This window comes from Nuphar pumila, chromosome 2 (genome assembly GCF_984573655.1).
Source record: "Nuphar pumila chromosome 2, dmNupPumi1.hap1.1, whole genome shotgun sequence".
Lineage (NCBI taxonomy): Eukaryota > Viridiplantae > Streptophyta > Magnoliopsida > Nymphaeales > Nymphaeaceae > Nuphar > Nuphar pumila.
This window is the reverse complement of record NC_143250.1, coordinates 108,530,273-108,550,365: the sequence shown is the minus strand read 5'-3', so window position 1 is coordinate 108,550,365 and position 20,093 is coordinate 108,530,273. Positions and strand designations below refer to the sequence as shown.

The following is a 20,093-nucleotide window of genomic DNA, read 5'->3' as shown; positions in this document are numbered from 1 at the left end:
CTTATTGGGTGCTCACGCTGGCTGAAAGTTGTCGAGGACGCCACTTGTTCAGCACCATACTATTGAGGCCATCAACTTGGTTAGGTTTTTAGGGATAGCGCATTTTTTGTAGTTAATGGAGCCACTTACTGTACAAAAAGGCACAGGTGTGAGATGACTTGAACATGATAAGCATATACTCCCCAAAAGAAAACTATCGGTGTTGGTTAAGCCTCTTTGGTCAAATGAATCTTAAACTCAGGTTGCTCATTAACTTTTTATTAGTATATTCTCTCGAAAAAGAAAAAAAATTATTAGTATATTAGTAAAGGCTTTTGCATGCGGGCGTGCACAGTGAGTAGAACATGAAATAAAGTCAACTCTCAATAAACAGTTTCAGCAGGTTTACCATGGACAAACCGTGGTTTTTCAAGTTCTGGTCTCATGGACTTGACTTTGATATCTTTGTGGTATGGGAGTGTATGGGTCAGTGGTGGATGTAGAGGCATGCAGTCATGCAAATAACACAAACTAGACATTTATTTCCATACATTTGATAGGCAACAGAATGCATAAATACTTGACAGTGAATGTCAAAGTTAGTGAGCAGGCTAGCCATCGGGCTCCGCTAAAACTCTGATTCCGCCGATCATCATAAAAACTGAAAATTCTTATAACAAAAAATGAGAAATAGAAACTCAATACCTGCTGAGTGTTATTCCCCAAATCAGAACAAATCTGAACTGGAAAAGATGCACATTCCAGCAATTACCTTTTATTCCAGCACCACAGTCAACGCTTTCATTTCTGCTTCAACAACTGCATGCTGCATTGTGCCATTATCTTTGATGCCCTGGTGATTGAATCTGTCATGTAGAAGTTCTCCACGGCCCTACGGAATGGGGCCAATCTCAATTTCTGGGTGAATTCTGGCTTCAATTTCTCTGATGTTATAGCCGGTTCCCTCTCATCGACATGGAACAGGTTTGGTGCCACCATCTGCATACGAGCACGGAGGGCCCCAACCGTGTCATATGGCAGCCTTGTGCCTGCAACTTCAGACAGTGCCCTTATGATCTTCCAATCATCCCTTGCATCCCCAACTGTTGGAACTGCTGGTGTTGTTAGCTGAGCACATCCCTCTGTGTTCTCATAAGTTCCTTCCTTCTCACTGAAGGCAGCAGCTGGGAGAATGACATTCGCTCGGTAGACGCTTTGGTCTCCGTGGTGACCCTGATATACAACAAATGCATCGCTTGGGATCTCATCTAAGTTTACGTCATCAGCACCAAGTAGATAAAGAAACTTAGCAGACTTTAGACCACGAGCACTACTGGGTCCGGGGACAAGGCCAAGATCAAGGCCAGCTGCTTGGGCGGCACTAAGAAGGAGGACATTAAATCCATTCCAGTCAGGGCGAATAACTTTTCCAAGATTGCAAATGGTATCAACAGCAGCAAAAATAGCATCTTCGTCCTTGCGTTGGAAAATGCCAGCACCCACAATTACTGCAGGGTTCCTTGCAGACAACAAGGTAGAGCAGAAAGGATGGCGACCCTCTGCTATTTGAAGGAGAGTTTCAGGGCCCGTGCCTAGATGATTGTGGTCATAGTTGAAGTCTGTTGCTGGGCCAATGTAGGCAACCTTGGCCTGCGTTGACCCCACAGCTTTTCTAATTCTTGCGTTCACCATGGGAGCTTCAACTCTTGGCTGTCATATTGTAGGAGAAGCCATAATCATAAGGTAAGCATAAAAAGTAATAAGCAAGGATAATTACTGGAATTACTCGTCACTCATGCAGAAAACAAAAAACCTTGCAGAATTCAATACCATTAAAGGGGAAGAATGACAAAATTGCAGAAAGCTTGCTCAACTGAATTTGGGCACTGAAATGGTGTCCATAAACAATGTTTGAAAGTCAAGGATACTAGGAATTAACAGAAAAGATCACGGGCATTTTCTCAAAATCTGCGACAAAGTTAACACATCATCAAAATAATTGTGCAATTTTCTCTAACATGACTGCGCTGTCATGCAACCATTTTTCCCACAAGTCACAGACTTCTAGAGCATTGCCCTTTTGTTAGAAGATAGTTGTTATATATATATATATATATATTGTATGTCCAGGGGTATTTTGGTCCTTTGACCATTGTAACAGGTGTCGCCCCTTAGAGGGACTTTTTGTGTCTCTTATTTTTTTTATTTAAATACACATTGTTGTATTGTCAAGGGCACTTTTGTCCCTTGACAATAAAAAGTCATATAGCTGTTGGGAGCTCCCAACGGCTAGATTTCTAGCCGTTGGAGATCCCCCAAGAGATATTTCTTTTGGAGCTTCTCACTCCCTCTTGTATATAAATATAAGCATTGTGCCTCTTGTAATGTAATGCATTTTCTGTGAATAAATATATTTTTTACATTGTGTGTTGGCTAAGCCCCTAAGTGGCTATTGTGCTTTGCCCTCTTTGAGGAGTTTGTATTGGCCTCTTGTTTGAGGTGTCTGGAGAGCTCTTGGTTTCGTTACATGATATCAGAGCCATTACTATTTTGATCGTGGTAAAAGTATGTTCGTGTGGATGTGAGGTTGTGGATCATATGATTGTGGACTTGTAGAATTTCACCTTCATTCTCTTCTTCTTTCTATCTTTCTCTTTGTGTTCCTATGGAGGATGAACGAGAAATGATTACCACCACACCCGTAAGGCTCAATGACAAACTATATGATGTGGGCATCCATAGTGAAGCATAAAATTTGAAAAAAGGGTCTATGGGGCTTGGTGGATATATCCGAGAAGGAACCAAAGCTCGTACTCACCAAGAATGAAAACGACAAAGAAATTGCACTTCAAGGAAATGAGATGAATAAAGTCATTACCAACTATAAAAAGAGTTGGAAGGAGTGAAAGATGGGTCATTCCAAAATCATGGGATGACTCATCAATAGTGGTGAAATAAAGAAATGTTGTAGCTTAGCAAAGTTTGAATTTGCTAGTGATACTTGGAAAGATCTCTAAGATATATTCTTTAAGAGATGTAGCTCGTATATGTATATCTCTAAAAGAAAGAAAGAACAATGACCCAAGAAAATATGAGCATAAGAGAATATTACAATGCACTATCGCTCCTTTGGGATGAATTGGCTCTCTTGGAGCCTAAGTGGCATTACACACTTGACATTGAACTCCGAGAAGCAAATCAACTCGGAGCATTTTTATCATTTCATAAATGGGTTTAGGACCGAATTTGAAGGAACCAAATCGACCCTTCTTCATAGAGGAAGAGTTTATTCCACGATAGAAATTTTAGAAGAACTAACTATGGAAGAGAATAAGTTGAAGAAAACCTCAATTAACGATGAATCGGTGATGGCTATGTCAAGACCTGAAAATCATACAAAATCATATAAGCCTCCTCACTTTAGAAAAGGCCAAAATGACTGAAAAGAGTTCAGGTGATTATGAGAAGAGCTCAAATGACAATGAAAGAAACTCTAAAAACTTTTGCAAAGAACCAGGTCACATCAAGCCATTTTGCCCAAAAAAGAAAAATGAAAAGGTGACCTCTATGGGATCATCAAGCGAAAAGAGTGGCATAGATAAAGGTTCCAAGAGAATCTTCTTTGCACAACTCATGAAAATCTTTCAACCACCAATCAAAGGTCAGTCTTCCTCTCTCTCCGGTGTGGTCGTATCAACATATGTGGACCTCGGTAAGAACTCTTATATTCTTGATTCTAGTGTCTCTTTCCACATGACTCCAAATGAGTCCATACTATCAAAATGTTTGATTAACTCAAATGATTCTTGTGTTTCAACCGCCAATAGAACATCTTTGAAAATTAAAAGCTTGGGTGCTCTTGAAAATTTTTCTAAAAATAATCAAAAAAATTTGGTCTCAAACATTAAAGTAGTACTCAAACTTAACCTAAAGCTCTTATTTGTTTCTCAAATTACCGACCATGGGTGTGAGGTTACCTTTTCATCTAATGATTGCTTGGTACAGGATGTCAGATCCAAGAAGTTGACTGGGTGAGGCCATAAAAGAGGAGACCTCTACTACATGGACAACTTGGAACTATCAAATCAAAATTTGTACAGTTTTATTGAAAAGAAAAGTATTGAATATTGGCATAAGAGATTAGGACATTCAAGTATTTCAAAAATGTATTTTTTTCCTTTTCTTGGAAATTGTAACAGAAAAGAGTTGACTTGTAAAGATTACATACTTAGAAAAATGAAATCTCTACATTTTGAAAATAGTCAATTTGTATCTAAAGAACCTTTTGAGTTAATACATTCGGATATATGGAGACCAGCACTGATTATGTCCAAAGGAAGAATTTCTTATTATGTAATTTTTGTGGATGACTACAGTAGGTAAACATGGTTTTACTTTCTTAAACTCAAATCTGAAGTATTTGAATGTTTTCAAAAAATTTATAATTATGTTAAAAATCAATTCAAAACATCTATTAAAATATTTAAAATTGATTCCGGAGAAGATTTTTTATCAAGACTTTAAAAGCTTTCTTGATCAACAAAGGATTACTCATCAAAAAACTTGCCCTTACACCCTATAACAAAATGAGTTGACTGAAAGAAAACATCGGCACATTATTGAAACCACTAAGACTCTTCTAATATCCAAAAAATATTTCAAAAAGGTTTTGAGTCGAAGCCGCCCTTACGACAGTTTACTTAATCAACAGAATGCCTTTCACTATTCTTGAAAACACTTTTCCTATTAAAAAAACTATTTAAAATTCCTCCCGATTATTCAAGATTAAAAATCTTTTGTTGTAAATGTTTTGTTCTTTTCAACAAAAATGATAAACTTTCCGCTAAGGTCATTCCTTGTGTTTTTCTAGGCTATGCCGAGAACCAAAAAGGATTTAGATGTTATGATATTGAAAAGGACAAGCTTTATGTTTCAAGAAATGTAATTTTTCTTGAATATGAAAATGGTTTTGAAAATTTTGAGTTTAAGAAACCATGTGAGTACTCTTTTTTGTTTGATCTAATGAATGAGCATAATATTGAAGAAAGTAATGATGTTGATATAGATGAAAATAGTGATATTCATGACATGCATGAGAGTGTCGATGGTAACACTCATGATGATGAAGAAGATATGCCTATTGTTGAACCTCACAATGAACTTCAAACATATTCTCGTCATATACAAAGCCAACCACCATATGAATTAGAAAGGTATACCCAAAGTCAAGGCATAGATCACTTTAGTCTTAGAAGATTTACTAGGATATCCCAAGCACCTAGGGGGTTTGTATCCTATGAGTCGTATGAACCCCACTATAGAGCTTGTCTTATGGCCATACACTCCTGCGTCGAGCCATCTTCTTATCATGAGGCCAAAACTCATTATGAATGGATTGAGTCTAAATAATGAATTAGAAGCCTTGAAAAAAGCCAAAATTTGAGAGATTCAATCATTACCTATAAGAAAAAAAAACATAGGATGTAGATGAATCTATAAAGTTAAAACCAAAAGTGATGGAACACTAGAAAGGTACAAAGTTAGGTTAGTTGCTAAAGGGTATAGTCAAGATTATGGAATAGATTATGAGAAAACCTTTGCCCCAATAGCTAGGATGACCACAGTAGCATCTATTAAAAAATGGTTTATCTTTCAAATGGACGTTAAAAATGTCTTTTTAAATAGAACCCTTAATGAAGAAGTCTATATTTAACCTCCACCCGAATTAGGTTTGGCACATAAAAAAGTTCTTCGATTACGAAAAGTTTCTTATGGCTTAAAACAAGCTCTTAAGGATTGATATGATCGCTTTAGTGATGTGATGGTTCAACTAGGATTTGAATATTGTTATACTGATATTGTTTTGTTTGTTAAGCCCTTTGATATAGATATAGTTATCTTCCTGCTCTATGCGGATGATATGATTATCACAGAAGGTGATAAACAGGAAGTTAGTCATATTAAGGATGTTCTCAAAAAGAACTTTGATATGACAGATCTTGGTTTTCTTCGATATTTTCTTGGGATAGAAGTTGCTTACTCACCCCTTGTCTCAAACTAAATATGCAGCCGAAATAGTTGAAAGGTGAGGCCTCACAGATGAAAAGAGGGTGAATACGTCGAAAGTCATCAATGCAAAAATGAAGATAGATGATGGAGAACCTCTGAAAGATCCCACTCCATATCGCCAAATGATTGATGCCTCGTCTTACCTTTTCATTACTCATCCTGATATTGCTCATGCTATTAATACTATTAGTCAATTCTAACATTCTCCCACTACAATAAATGAGTGTTGTAATGAGAATAGTTAGATATATTAAAAATACTATTAATCATGGTTTATTTTTTTTATCCTCATCCACATTACATGTTATTACATATACTGACTCTGATTGAGGAGAAGATATAAATGATCGTCGTTCAACCACTGGTTTTTGTGTTTTTATAGATGATTCATTGATATCGTGGAGGTGCAAGAAACAACAAAAGGTGTCCCTATCTTCCACAGAAGCCGAATATTGTGTCATATCCACTACGACTTCTAAATTGGTGTGGTTGCGACAGTTACTTAAAGATTTGGGGGGTTTTTTATCTGCGCCCTCAAAGTTATGTTGTGATAACAAGAGCATCATCTATATCTCAAGCAATCACACATTTCATGAGCAAACAAAGCATATTGAAATGGATTGTCATTATGTCCATGAAGAGTTCCTTAAGAAGACCATCACTTTACCATATGTGTCGTTTGAATATCAACTGACAGACTTCTTCACTAAGGCGCTCTCATCTCCAAGATTTCACTTTCTTCTTGGCAAACTCTTGGTTGTTGTTTCGTGCATTTCATGAGCGAACAAAGCATATTGAAATGGATTGTCATTATGTCCGGGTAGAGTTCCTTAAGAAGACCATCACTTTACCATGTGTCATTTGAGTATCAATTGGCGAACTTCTTCACTAAGGCACTCTCATCTTCCAGATTTCACTTTCTTCTTGGCAAACTCTTGGTTGTTGTTCCGTGAGTTTGAGAGGAGTGTTAAAAGATAGTTGTAATATATATATAGGGGTATTTTGGTCTTTTGACCATTATAACAGGTGTCGTCCCTTACAAGGACTTTTTGTGTCTTATTTTTTCATTTAAATGTATATCGTTGTCAAGGAAACTTTTGTTCCTTGACAATACAATAGACATATAGCTGTTGGGAGTCCACAACGGGTAGATTTATAGCCATTGGGGAGCCCCCAAGAGCTATTTCCTTTGGAGCTTCTCACTCTCTCTTGTATATAAATATAGGCATTGTGTCTCTTGTATTATAATGCATTTTATGTGAATAAATATATTTTTTACATTGCGTGTTGGCTAAGACCCTAAGTGGCTACTGTGCTTTGTCCTCTTTGAGGAGTTTGTACTGGCCTCTTGTTTGAGGTGTGTGGAGAGCTCTTGGTTTCGTTGCACTATCATAAGTAGAGCTTACACTCAAGTTACAAAAGCATTGCTGAATTAACAAAGGCAAGTCAGAAAAAGTTTAAGCAAACAAGAACAAGTTTGACCTTTTGGTTTGTATTTCTTTTAATGTAACTAAACAAGATAAACAAGATGATAAGTCATTAGTCAAATAAGACAAAGAACAAGTGTTTAAGAAGAAATGTGCATCAAATAGGCAGGGGAAAGTGGGGACATCAAGAGATGCTGATGAATACTTTGTTTCTTTTTATTTCTGAAAGGCAGTTAAGTTCATATGATCAAGGAGAACCTTTGAACAAATAGGATCTGTCTCAAACTCCCATCCCCATGCCACTCCACCCAGGCTCCTTCTACAAGGAAAATGGTATACCAAGCCTTCACATGGATATCTTAGAAACTCCACAAGTACATCCATAAGATTCCAATGTAAAGAGCTCAAACAAGCAATTTGTTATTACCAACATTAATTTGTTTCACCTATATAGCTTTATGCAGCCTTAGGAGAAATAAAACCAGATAATACTTAGCCTCAAAAGAGAGGCAGAAGTCGGAATTTATGAAACCAACAGGTCCTTGAAACCGTTTGGCCTAGGCCCTTACAAAATTATCTCCCAAACAAAAGGCACAGGTTTCACATTTTCTCCATCAACACAACTCTGATCATCAGTTTGCTAGTCCATCAATGTAATGGAAGTAGGCAACCATCGCAAACCATAATCGACTCATGAAGGTTCAATAGTGTGAATCATTGTGAGTAACCAGAATATAACATAGATCCAGCTGTATATTTAGAATCAGTTTACAAGATAATAATACTTAGTGATTTAAAAATAAAATTAATATTAACGACAAACAATAACAAAATTGCAACAATAAGAACAGCATTCACTTCTGCATTTGTGTCCATGTGCACGCAGAGAGAGAGAGAGAGAGATGATACCTATTAGTAACAGAAAAGATGCTGTCCAAGGATGGCAATGAACAAAGAATAACTGAATGGAACAGCTGAAACTATTGAAAGAAAACATGATAAAAAAGTTGCAGTTTAATACCTGGGTACCAACCAAGAGGAAAACATCTGCCTTCTCAAGACCACTAATACCGGTATTCAAAAGGAAGCCTGACCGCAAATCAGCTGAAGGATGCATACCATTTCCTTCACACCATACATTATCAGAACCCATCTTATTCAGTAGATCTTTTAGTGCCATCATAGATTCTGCATCAGACAGTTGACCAGCTATTCCCACAATTTCCTCAGGCCTGACCTGATGGGAAACTTCAGCAACAACAGCAAGGGCATCCCGCCAATTCACGGGCTTAAATCGCCCATCAGGCCCACGAATCATGGGATCATTTAACCTCTGTCTCTTAAGACCATCATAACAAAAGCGAGTTTTGTCTGATATCCACTCCTCATTAATGTCCTGCAGATGGATCAAGATATTGACATAAATAGCAAAAAGGCAAGTCACAAGATGCTTGCACACAAATCATTGGATAAACAGAGTAACAGACAAATAACCAATTTATAATGGAGAAACACGAGCTTTTGGCAAGCATGAAGAAGAGGTAGATGACTTATTCAGTGATTCCAAGTTGAAGAACGTTTTGCAATGAATTTGTAAAGCATATTACAGCATAAATATTCCAACATACACTCAAACTCAGCAGGAACCAAACTATGCATTTTCAAATGAGAACTATGCCCAACAAAATTTAATGTGTGTGTGTGCAATACCACAGACACATATACATGTATATTATACGTATGTATGCATGTATGTATGTATAGATGTGATTGGGATGCAGGTCACGGGATTCACCAGACATAAAGAACCAGTGTACAAATACCCAAAATCCATTATGTCAGGTGCACAAGGTCACCCGTAACAGAAAATCAGTAACCACAGTCCCAGTATCTCACAGAAAAATATTGTGAAATGTGTGAAGGTTTTGTCCTCTAATGACATTACCAATTAAAGGATACATTGCAAGTGAAGTGAGCTTCTGACTAATCAGGAAAAGTTTTTTATACTATGCAGCTAAACAATGCCAAAAGAATGAGAACACAAGGTGGTAAACATGGTAATGCTATCATTTGCTCCTGACTGGTGGACATTATCTAGTGATCTCAATTTCCTAGATGCATATCATGCCAATTTCACAGTTTTGAGGATACTCTATAATCAGGATACAACGTCCATAAGTAAGGTACATGCGTGCTTAAAGGTAACTTGCAAATTAGGAAGTATTGATGATTTACTAAGCTGTTAAATCAAGCTGGTAACATGTTCTCCACTTTGGGTTACAATTGCAAACTGCAATGCAGCAGCCTGGGTCATAGGACACTTATGAACCAGTTATCCATACCCTATGATTCACGGGGCCGACAATTCAATCACAACACTTGTTACTATAACAGGAATAGTAATAATGATTTAGCATTGACCACACACACATATTTGTATATATGTATGTATTTGGTCATATTAAAAAAAAAAATAGGATACTATGTATATTTTTCTAACATCTCTGGAAAACATGACCTGGACCCTCGTGATATTACCCTGATTCATGAGAACTGAGAACTGAGCCTCGAATACAAGTACATAAATATACAGATCACTATTTTGAAAATAGAGATGTCAACAGATAGGATACATGATATCCAACCCAATTCTGAGTCCAATTAGTTGGATTCGGTTAAGAAAAGTGAATCTGATTAGTAATCGGATTTGGATTCCATATAATGATTTCATGACCAAATCTGATGGATATCCGACTCAGATGGTATCCAAATCCATTTACAAGTTTTTTTTTTGGAATCGGTATTAGCCTTTAACCATCCGAATCCGATTAACCAATATCAGATTAGTCGGATTTGGTATTGACTACATCCAATCCAATTATGAACCATTTACATCCCAATTTGGAGAGGAGGAGAAAATTAAGAATTGAGCCTCAAAGACAAGCCCATAAGACATGGATCCCCCCAACATTGGCAGATGAGAAATTTAAGCGACAGAAAATAACCATCAATTTCACAATTACATTGTAGGGTGTGCTCAACATAATGGAAAGCAGAATGGCACAGCTCCACTTTCCACAGTTCCTTGGACTTATCCAATGAAACCACACAAATTCATGGTCTCTTTAAAAAGGGTATAACCAACGAAAGATCAAACGGGAGACAGAGAGATCGGAGAAATTAATCCACCAGTTAACTCCAACTGTTATGCCACTTTCACTGTCAATCTTCATTCTGAACCATAACTAGACGTGCAACTCACACAAGAGTCACAATATTACACTATAACTACAGCTGGCTGTCCATCCAATGAACTAGATTCGAAGTCCAGATTACATATTACAACCATAGATGACCAAGGCCCAACTTATCATGTACAAACTGGTAACATGGAATGCTCATCAGGCAGCATGTAAAAAGAATTTTAGAAGTCTATATTGGAAATGATGGAACGAATCATTGAGCTTTTTGATATAGTGATTAAAACATAAGCTGCATTTATGAGGCTTTGAATCAAGAAAATAAAAGGACTAAACATGCACTAATAAATAATACTGAAAGGGGGACATGCACTGTCAAAAGCGAATAATAATACCAGACTGGATATTTAGTTCCACTAACTCCTGTACATACTGATCTGTATTTGAACACAGCACTACATAATAATCATAAAGAATTCAATGAAATAATGTCAACATAAAAGGTTTGTCTACTTATATGCTTCTAAGCTAATAAGAACTTGTCGGGAAGAAAGAATTGTACTAGTACAACATATGAAATAAATGGAAGCATTACAATATTGTCAATAAGTCCACACCTCATTCAGTCGAGGAAGGATGCGCATAACTTCTGGACCTCTACTATCAATCCTTATGTTTGAACCAACTGCATCCGTGACATCAATGCTCTCTGTACCCTTCAATTCCCAGTTCCGAGCTTTGAAAGCAAAAGGTTTGGAGGTGAGGGCACCCACAGGGCAGATATCAATTACATTCCCAGAAAGTTCACTAGTCATAAGCTTTTCTACATATGTCCCAATTTCCTCTCCACTGCCACGGCCCAACATGCCAAGGTCCTGAACTCCAGCAACCTCACTAGCAAATCTTACGCACCTGCCAAGATCATGTTGGAAAATCTCCAGGATAAAGATCAAGTTGTATATTTTCATCATATCTTAAAGCAACTAAATGCCCAAAGATAAATTCACAGAAGCATTAAGTTCATGCATCATGTTCAAACAGAAATAAGCCCCAAAATTGAAATCACAGTTTATGGTATAAAAGACTGAATACTTACCTCATAACTCGTGCTTGTACATTCTTGTAATTTCATCTAGCATCCATGCTAGTTCACCCACATCAGGTGCATATTTATGTATCTTATCTATGTACATTAATGTGACTCTTGTTATTCATCCCTTTTCTTTGCATGCAAAGTCAAATTCTTACTGAAACAATAGACAGAAAAAACACAAAAAAGCAATATAGGGTGCAACCATGGTTGCCAGTAGAGGAAGCAGGAGCGGGAAGCGAGGCACTTTCAAAATTTTAGGAAGCGGGAAGCATGGGACGACTTAGAAGCGATTCACGAACCGTCTCGGAAGCGACCTAGGAAGCGAACCGGAAGCGCCTAGGAAGCGAGGGGGAAGCGAAAAAAATAAAAAAAAAATGCAAAAAAAAAGTGAAAAAAGGGGGAAGCGAGGGGGAAGCATGCTTCCCATAAATGGGAAGTGTGTTTCCCATAAAAGGGAAGCACGCTACACATAAAAGGGAAACGTGCTTCTCATTTATGGGAAGTGCGCTTCCCAAAAAAAGGGGACGCTTCCCTGCATGTTTTTGAAGTGCGACGTTTCACGCTTCTGAAGCGCGCTTCCGGTAACTTTGGGTGCAACCCAACTCAAGTGAAAAAGGAAACTGTCTTACTTTTCCTAATTTGAATTGTTACTAATAATTTGTAGCCCCTAATGAAATGGGAAAGTGTGATTCATAGTATTACTTCCCCAATTCCAGTGGATGAAATAAGAACCAAGGTTCTTGCACAAGAGTTTTCCTTTTGAGCCTACACATTAAACATAATCCATTAACTGACCTCAAGGGTTTTACCAACCAGAGGCCAGCCAATGCGTCGGTGGGTGGGGGGGGGGGTTCTCATGGCCTAACCCAAAAATAATGACATAAGAATGACACACACAGTTTTGAGCTGACACCATTTAACTACAAAAGACTTTATGTCCACCCTTAAGAACAATTGTAAAGCTAGATGTATGCAGATTGCATGGCTCTAGCTACTCAACAGTCCTCACTTGAAGCACCCATTTGATGACCATGGCTCACTTCCATACAATTCAAGCCTATGTCACAGGGATTCGGTTAGCAGGGTGCCGCACCCGCGTCGACGCGACTCGACGTGGGTGCGGCACCGGGTGCGGTCAACCCGATCCTGGGTGCGTTGACCGCACCCAGGATCATTTAGGTCCATTTTTTTTGGATTTTTTTTTAAAAATTTGCCCTATGAAATGGGCTGCGAAATTTAAAAAAAAAAATTCTGCCGACAGCTGCTGATGGGCTGCGAAATTTTTTTTTAAAAAAATCTGCTGTCAGCTGCTGACAGCTCCTGCCTTTTCAAATCCTTTTTTTTACATTTTTGCCCCTGCCACACCCCCGCACCCGGGTTTTTTGGAAGTGCCGAATCCCTGCACCTGCACCCGCACCCGCACCCGCACCCATGTGACATAGATTCAAGCAAGATAGGATGAGAACCTCTGACGAGCAGCACATGAGATGCTTAGGATGCAGGTCAATATCAGCGATGACCCACTTAAGAAACTTGGTGAATAAGCTGCAGAGGGGCGACTGTGATTATCGAAAGAGCATGGCACCATGCATCCGAACCACACAAAGAGAAGCACATCCAGAAAAAACAGCAGTCAAACAATAGCACCTTGAACATTTCTTGGTGGCCAACTGCTCCTCACAATTAGGGAAGGCCTACAGATTATCCCACCCAAAATGGACCAGAGCAGGGGGCTGTTGTGTAGATATTCATAAGAGTGTTGGGAAGTCACCAACGTGAGACAAATCCATACCCGCAATTCAAACAACAGATATGTAAGGACATGCTTGGGAGGGGCACCAGCCAAAGAGTATCAAGCATGTGGCACAAGCCAAAACCACAATAGGCAACCATGAAGCATCCAAGCAGGATAGTCCACCTAAAACCAACCTTTAGCAGGACACATGCAAGCAATAGCAAAAGAATAAGTGAAAGCAAAGAAAACAAGCAAGATGATGGAATCAAAATTTATAGTATTAAAATAGGTAGAACTACCAAACGTTACAAGAAGGACACTACACAAGTTTTCATACCTTACCAGAAACTATGAGTAGAATAAAGGTGCATAAGGTAAGAACCCTCCCTACCCAAGAGGAATCTGTACAAGTGTTAGGTAACTCATGCACCAGCATGTACAACATAATATGTTTACAACACATTTACATAGCCATCCTGCCAATGAGCCACGCAAGGATTTAGAAATGAAACATATAGGGCTTAGTCCATTCCCCAAGGGCTCCTAGCATGATATTTGGCAGTTAGGGAGGCCAAGCATATTACATGTGGATATGTGTCAAACACATGAAAAACTGTTGCTGGCTCGGGTGGTGTCACAAGTGTAATGAAATACAAAAGAGATTCAAATATCACTTATGGACATACACAATTACAACGACCACTTATGGGTCAATTACGTGAACACAAAAGTCACACAAATCAGCCACTTAAGGACACACAACACATAAAAATGTAAATGCTTTAAGAAAAAGTATACATGGTGTGGGGTTTCAACCCCTTTATATACACAAAAGAGACGAGAAAGTCGTTGGTACCCCCCCAACGGCTAGAAATGTAGCCGTTGGGGAGATCCCAATGGCTCTATGGTCAAAAGACCATCAAGCCCTTCCCTATTCTAACATTTACAAAAGTAGAAATTAAAAAGAATAGAAAAGGGTATACAATGACTACAATAATACCAGAGTTACCAGAAGCGCCTAGGTAAAAGGGGAAGCGCGCTTCGGAAGCGTGAAACGTCGCGCTTCCGAAGCGTGAGGGGAAGCGTCCTCCTTTATGGGAAGTGTGCTTCCCTTTTATGGGAAGCGCGCTTCCCCCACGCTTCCCCCGCACTTCCCCCACGCTTCCCCCTCGCTTCCCAATTTTTTCTATTTTTTCGCTTCCCCTCGCTTCCGGTTCGCTTCCTAGATCGCTTCTGGTTCACTTCCTAGGTCGCTTCCGAGACGGTTCAGAATTTTCTTCTAAGTAGTCCCACGCTTCCCCGCTTCCTAAATTTTTGAAAGTGCCTCGCTTCCCGCTCCCTCTTCCCGTATCGCTTCCCGCTCCTGCTTCCTCGACTGGTAACTCTGTATAATACCTTTTGTTAAATTATGTATATATAAATATATATATACATATACTTATATATATACATTCGTATATATATATATATATATATATGTATATATGTATATATGTATATATACATAATATTGTTAGAAAATGACTTGGAATACATTAGGTTCAATAATGAACCCATACACATGCACATGAAGTGCGAATATACCCATTAAAGGGAACAACATAAGCAAATAATGTGCTAACACATAAACCCACAAAAGGGGAAAATGACTTAAAGTCATAAGTTGAATATTATTGAAGAAAGAAAGAGAAGGGGTGAAAACCCCATTACAATGGAGCAAGAGCTCCCTCAAGGATTGAAGGAATTACAAGAGGGAGACCCCTATTTATAACACAAGAGAGGAGCCACCTAGGGGGCTCCCAAAGGAGTCGTTGGGAGCCCCCAACGGTCACATTTGTGACCGTTGGGGGCTCACCAACGACTCTTTGGGGAGCCTCCCTAGGTGGCGGAAACCACAAAAAACAGAAAAATTAAAAGAGAAAATTAAAAGTAAAATTACAAACATATTCCAAATGGAATATGCGTAAAACGGTGAAATGTCTAAACTACCCCTATGCCTATAAATAGAGAAATATATATTTTATATATATAATTAGGATAATACATATGCATATATACCATATATGAATATGTATTATCCTTTATATATATAAAATATATATAATATTACAAATGTTGAATGATACATTTTAACAAATATATCTTTTTTTCTTCTTTTTTTCTTTTTCTGTACAAACCAAAAACCCGATAGGGGTGTTTTGGTAAATCCACATGTATTTTTCTTTTTGCCTTTTTTTCCTTTTTTCTTTCTTTTCCCCTTTTTCCTTTTACTTTTTCAGTTTGACTTTTAAAGGACCATAAGGGGCCCCACCAATCTAGTCGTTGGGGCCCCATCAGTCATATTTATGACCGTTGGGGCTCCCAACGACTAGAAGGGAGCCCCCTTTATGGTCCTCCTTTAAGCTCTCCTCCTCTATATATAGAGGAGGCTCCCCCTTGTAAATGTATTGGGTTTTCACCCTTCTCTTCCTTTCTTCAATAATATCCAACTTATGACTTTGAGTCATTTTTACTTTTGAAGAGTTTTGTGTGTGCACTTTTAGTGCTTGTGTTCTTGGCTCTAGTGGTCACTCTTAAAGAGTGTTTTTTTGCTCTATTGGTGCTTCCGCCTCTTTTCATTACATGGTATCAGAGCACGGTTGGTGATTGGGCTTCTCCTTGTTTCTTGGAACGTGTGCCTCTCAAATTTTTGAAGAAAGGAAGGATATTTGGTGCCGATGGAACGTGATTCTAAAGTGGAGCTTTCTTTTAAGCTAAATGGGTCCAACTACCTCATGTGGGCCTCCGCTATGGAAAATCATCTAAGAGGTAAGAAACTTTGGGGTTTTGTTATGGGAACTACTCCCGAACCCTTTCTTGTTCTCACTAAAATCGAAAATGAGATTGAAAAAGCTTTAGATGGCGATGAACGCATCAAAGCTATTAATGACCATCAATCCAAAGTTGAGGATTGGGAAAGTAACCATGCCAAAATTTTGGCATGGTTTATGAACAATGTTGACCTTAAAAATTGTGCTAATATTGCCAAATTTAGAAGGGCCAATGAGGCATGGTTTTTCCTTAAGGGTATGTATACCCAAAAGGATTTTGCTCGACAATTTTTTTGTCAAGAAAAAATCTGTTCCACCAAACAAATGGATATGAGTGGCCGGGACTATTTTAGCTCTCTAACCCCTCTTTGGGATGAACTTGCTCTCTTTGAGCCTAAATGGGTGGCTCCGGAAGATATTGAGTTAAGAAGGGAACAAATTGAAAAGGAGCACTTTTTTCAATTTCTTCATGGGCTTCGCCAGAAATTTGAACAAGTTAGAGCATCTCTTCTCCATAGAAGCAAAGCCCTACCTATTGAAGACGCCCTTGCCGAAATATGCCAAGAGGAAACTCGACTTGGCTTAAGTGTTAAGAGTGATGAAGTTTTGGCCGTTACTAGGCCTGGATCAAATGTTAAAGCATATAGACCTCCTCACTTTAACAAAAATAGTAATGGGCCTAGAAAGGGAATAATATGCCATTATTGTAATGAACCGTGACACATTAGACCGGTTTGTCCCAAACTTAAGGGAAAAGTAGCCGCGGTTGGAGAAAATTCTCCAAAGAAGGAAGAAGAAAGTGCCAAAGAGGGATATATCAAAGAAACTCTCAATCATATCTCTGAAGTTCTCCAACATCTTCTCAAGACTTCTTCTTCAACATCCGGAGCCGCCATTGCCTATTCTTCATCACCTCCAGGTATGTGGATACTAGACTCTGGTGCTTCTTTTCATATGACATCTCATAAAAACTCTCTTTCAAATGTTTTTTCTGAACCTATATCCTCTTATGTTTCAACGGCCGATGGAACATCATTGAAAATTGAAAGTATTGGAACATTTGATTTTAAAAATTCTCAAAACTTTTTCGTTCCTTAAGTAAGAATCGTACCAAAAATTAATTTAAATCCTTTTTCCGTTTCTCAAATCACCGATCATAGATGCCAAGTCTCTTTCTCACCTAAAGATTGCACCGTGCAGGATCTCCAGTCAGGGAAGCTGATTGGGCAAAGCCATAGAAGGGGTGATCTCTATTTTATGGACTTTTTGACTCTTTCATCTAAGTCATCTTGCAATCTTGTAAAAGACAAAAGTATTGGAATTTGGCATGAGAGACTTGGTCATCCAAATTTTGTAAAAATGTCTCTTTTTCCGTTTTTGAACAATACTTGTAAAGACAATCACATGACTTGTAAAGATTGCATTTTTGGGAAATCTAAAGCTACTCCATTTCCTCAAAAAAGTTACTTTACCACTCGGCCATTTGAACTTGTTCATTCCGATGTGTGGGGACCTTCCCCTATTTTGTCTAAAGGAGGATTTTTGTATTATGTGGTCTTTATTGATGACTTCACTCCATTTACGTGGATTTACTTCCTAAGTCGCAAATCCGAAGTTTTCTCCTTCTTTAAAGAATTTCATGCAATGGTTAAAAATCAATTTTTGGGAAATCTATCTATTCTTAGGTCTGATTCGGGAGGCGAATATATGTCCAATGATTTTCAAAGTTATTTAAAAGAAAATGGAATTTGTCACCAACGCTCTTGTCCCAACACTCCGCAACAAAATGGTCTTGCGGAAAGAAAGCATAGACACATAATAGAAACTACAAGAACGTTATTAATTTCAAAAAATATCCCAAAATCCTTTTGGGCCAAAGCGGTTCTAACCTCAACATATCTTATCAATAGAACTCCTTCATCCTCTTTGAAAAATCTTTCTCCTTTTGAGAAACTTTACAATATGTCTCCCGATTATAAAAGACTAAGAATTTTTTGATGTAAATGCTTTGTTCTAACTCACAAAAATGATAAACTTTCACCTAGGGTTATTGAATGTATTTTCTTAGGATATGGCGAAAAACAAAAAGGTTATCGATGTTTTGACATACTTAAGAACAAACTTTATATCTCAAAAGATGTCACATTCCTTGAAGAAGAAAATGGTTTTTCGCACCAACCAAATGAAAATATTGATTATTCATTTCTATTTGACTTGTTGCCTCAAGAAAACATCATAGATGATCATATTGATCTTAGTGAACCTCTTAGTGAAGATCATTTTGAACATCCAAATGATGATCAAAACTTAGAAGAAAATGTTTCAAGACAAATACAAGTCTACTCTAGAAGAAATGAAAGAAATCCTCCTTGTGCCCTTGAAAAATTCTCTCGAAGTGAGTCGACCGAAGAGACCTCTCAAAGAAAATCAAATCGTATTTCCAAAATACCAAATAGATTTGTTTCTTATGATTTTTTTCCCTAACTTTCGAGCATGCCTACTTGCTCTTCACTCCTTTTATGAACCATCTCATTACAATGATGCTAAACAATATGTTCATTGGAATGAAGCTATGGAACTAGAACTTAATGCTCTTAAAAAGGCGCAAACTTGGGAAATCATTGATCCTCCCAATGGCAAGAAACTCATTGGTTGTAGATGGGTTTTTAAAGTAAAAACTAAGAGTGATGGTTCATTATAAAGATATAAGGTTAGGTTGGTAGCCAAAGGATATGCCCAAGAGTATGGGGTAGATTATGATGAAACTTTTGTCCCCGTTGCTCGAATGACTAGTGTTCGAGCTCTTATTGCTATAGCCTCGGTTAAAAAATGACCAATCTTTCAACTTGATGTCAAAAATGCCTTTTTGAATGGTAATTTGAATGAAGAAGTTTATATGGAACCACCTCCAGGTATGAATTTAAATGGAAAAATTTTGAAATTAAAAAAGGCCTTATATGGACTTAAGCAAGCTCTTAAAGCTTGGTATGACAGGTTTAGTAATGTATTAATCAATTTAGGTTTTTCTTCTTGCTATACTGACACTGCTCTTTTTGTTAAAAGAACAGGTAACTCCATTATTATGCTTCTGTTGTATGTTGATGATATGATCATCACTGGGAATGACAAAAAGGGAGTAAATGATGTAAAGTCTATGTTAAAAGAAACGTTTGATATGTCTAATCTTGGATATTTGAGATATTTTTTAGGAATTGAAGTGGTTTATTCCGCGCGAGGATACATCCTATCTCAAATGAAATTAGCTGCAGAAATTTGTACCAAATCAGGAATATCTGATGAAAAGAAAGTTGAGACTCCCGAAGTTATCAATGCGAAGCTGAGACTTGAAGATGGTGTTCTTCTTGAGGATCCAACCCCATACCGTCAGTTAATCGGATCCCTCACCTATCTATCCATCACACGTCCAGATATAGCTCATGCGGTTCATGCAGCAAGCCAGTTTTAGCATGTACCTACTTTGGTTCATATGGCGGCCGTGATGAGAATTGTGTGATATATCAAAAATACCATCTCCAAGGGACTCTTCTTATCCTCTTCCTCATCTCTTGAATTGACTGCTTTTATTGATGCTGATTGGGGAGGAAATCCCAATGATCGTATCTCAATTACGGGTCTTTGCATTTTTTTAGGTGAATCTCTCATTTCGTGGAGATGCAAGAAGCAGCAGAAGGTCTCACTATCATCTACTAAAGGTGAATATCGGGCTATGGCAATGCCAACTATGAAAATCGTATGGCTCAGAAGTCTCCTTGGTGACAT

The 20,093-nt window shown here is 38.0% G+C and overlaps 1 protein-coding gene across 1 annotated transcript in view; it reads right to left on the bottom strand.

The window, feature by feature from the left end:
* Positions 1–498: 498 nt before the first annotated feature.
* The window catches only part of LOC149846650 (NADH dehydrogenase [ubiquinone] iron-sulfur protein 1, mitochondrial-like), a 34,844-nt gene continuing 15,249 nt past the window's right edge, over positions 499–20,093 (bottom strand). The window contains exons 3-5 of the mRNA XM_089996473.1: positions 11,293–11,587; positions 8,497–8,871; positions 499–1,689 (exon numbers count right to left, since the gene is read on the bottom strand). Coding sequence (XP_089852599.1) covers positions 781–1,689; positions 8,497–8,871; positions 11,293–11,587 — 1,579 coding nt within the window. The 3' untranslated portion in view covers positions 499–780. The remainder of the gene's footprint in view (positions 1,690–8,496; positions 8,872–11,292; positions 11,588–20,093) is intronic.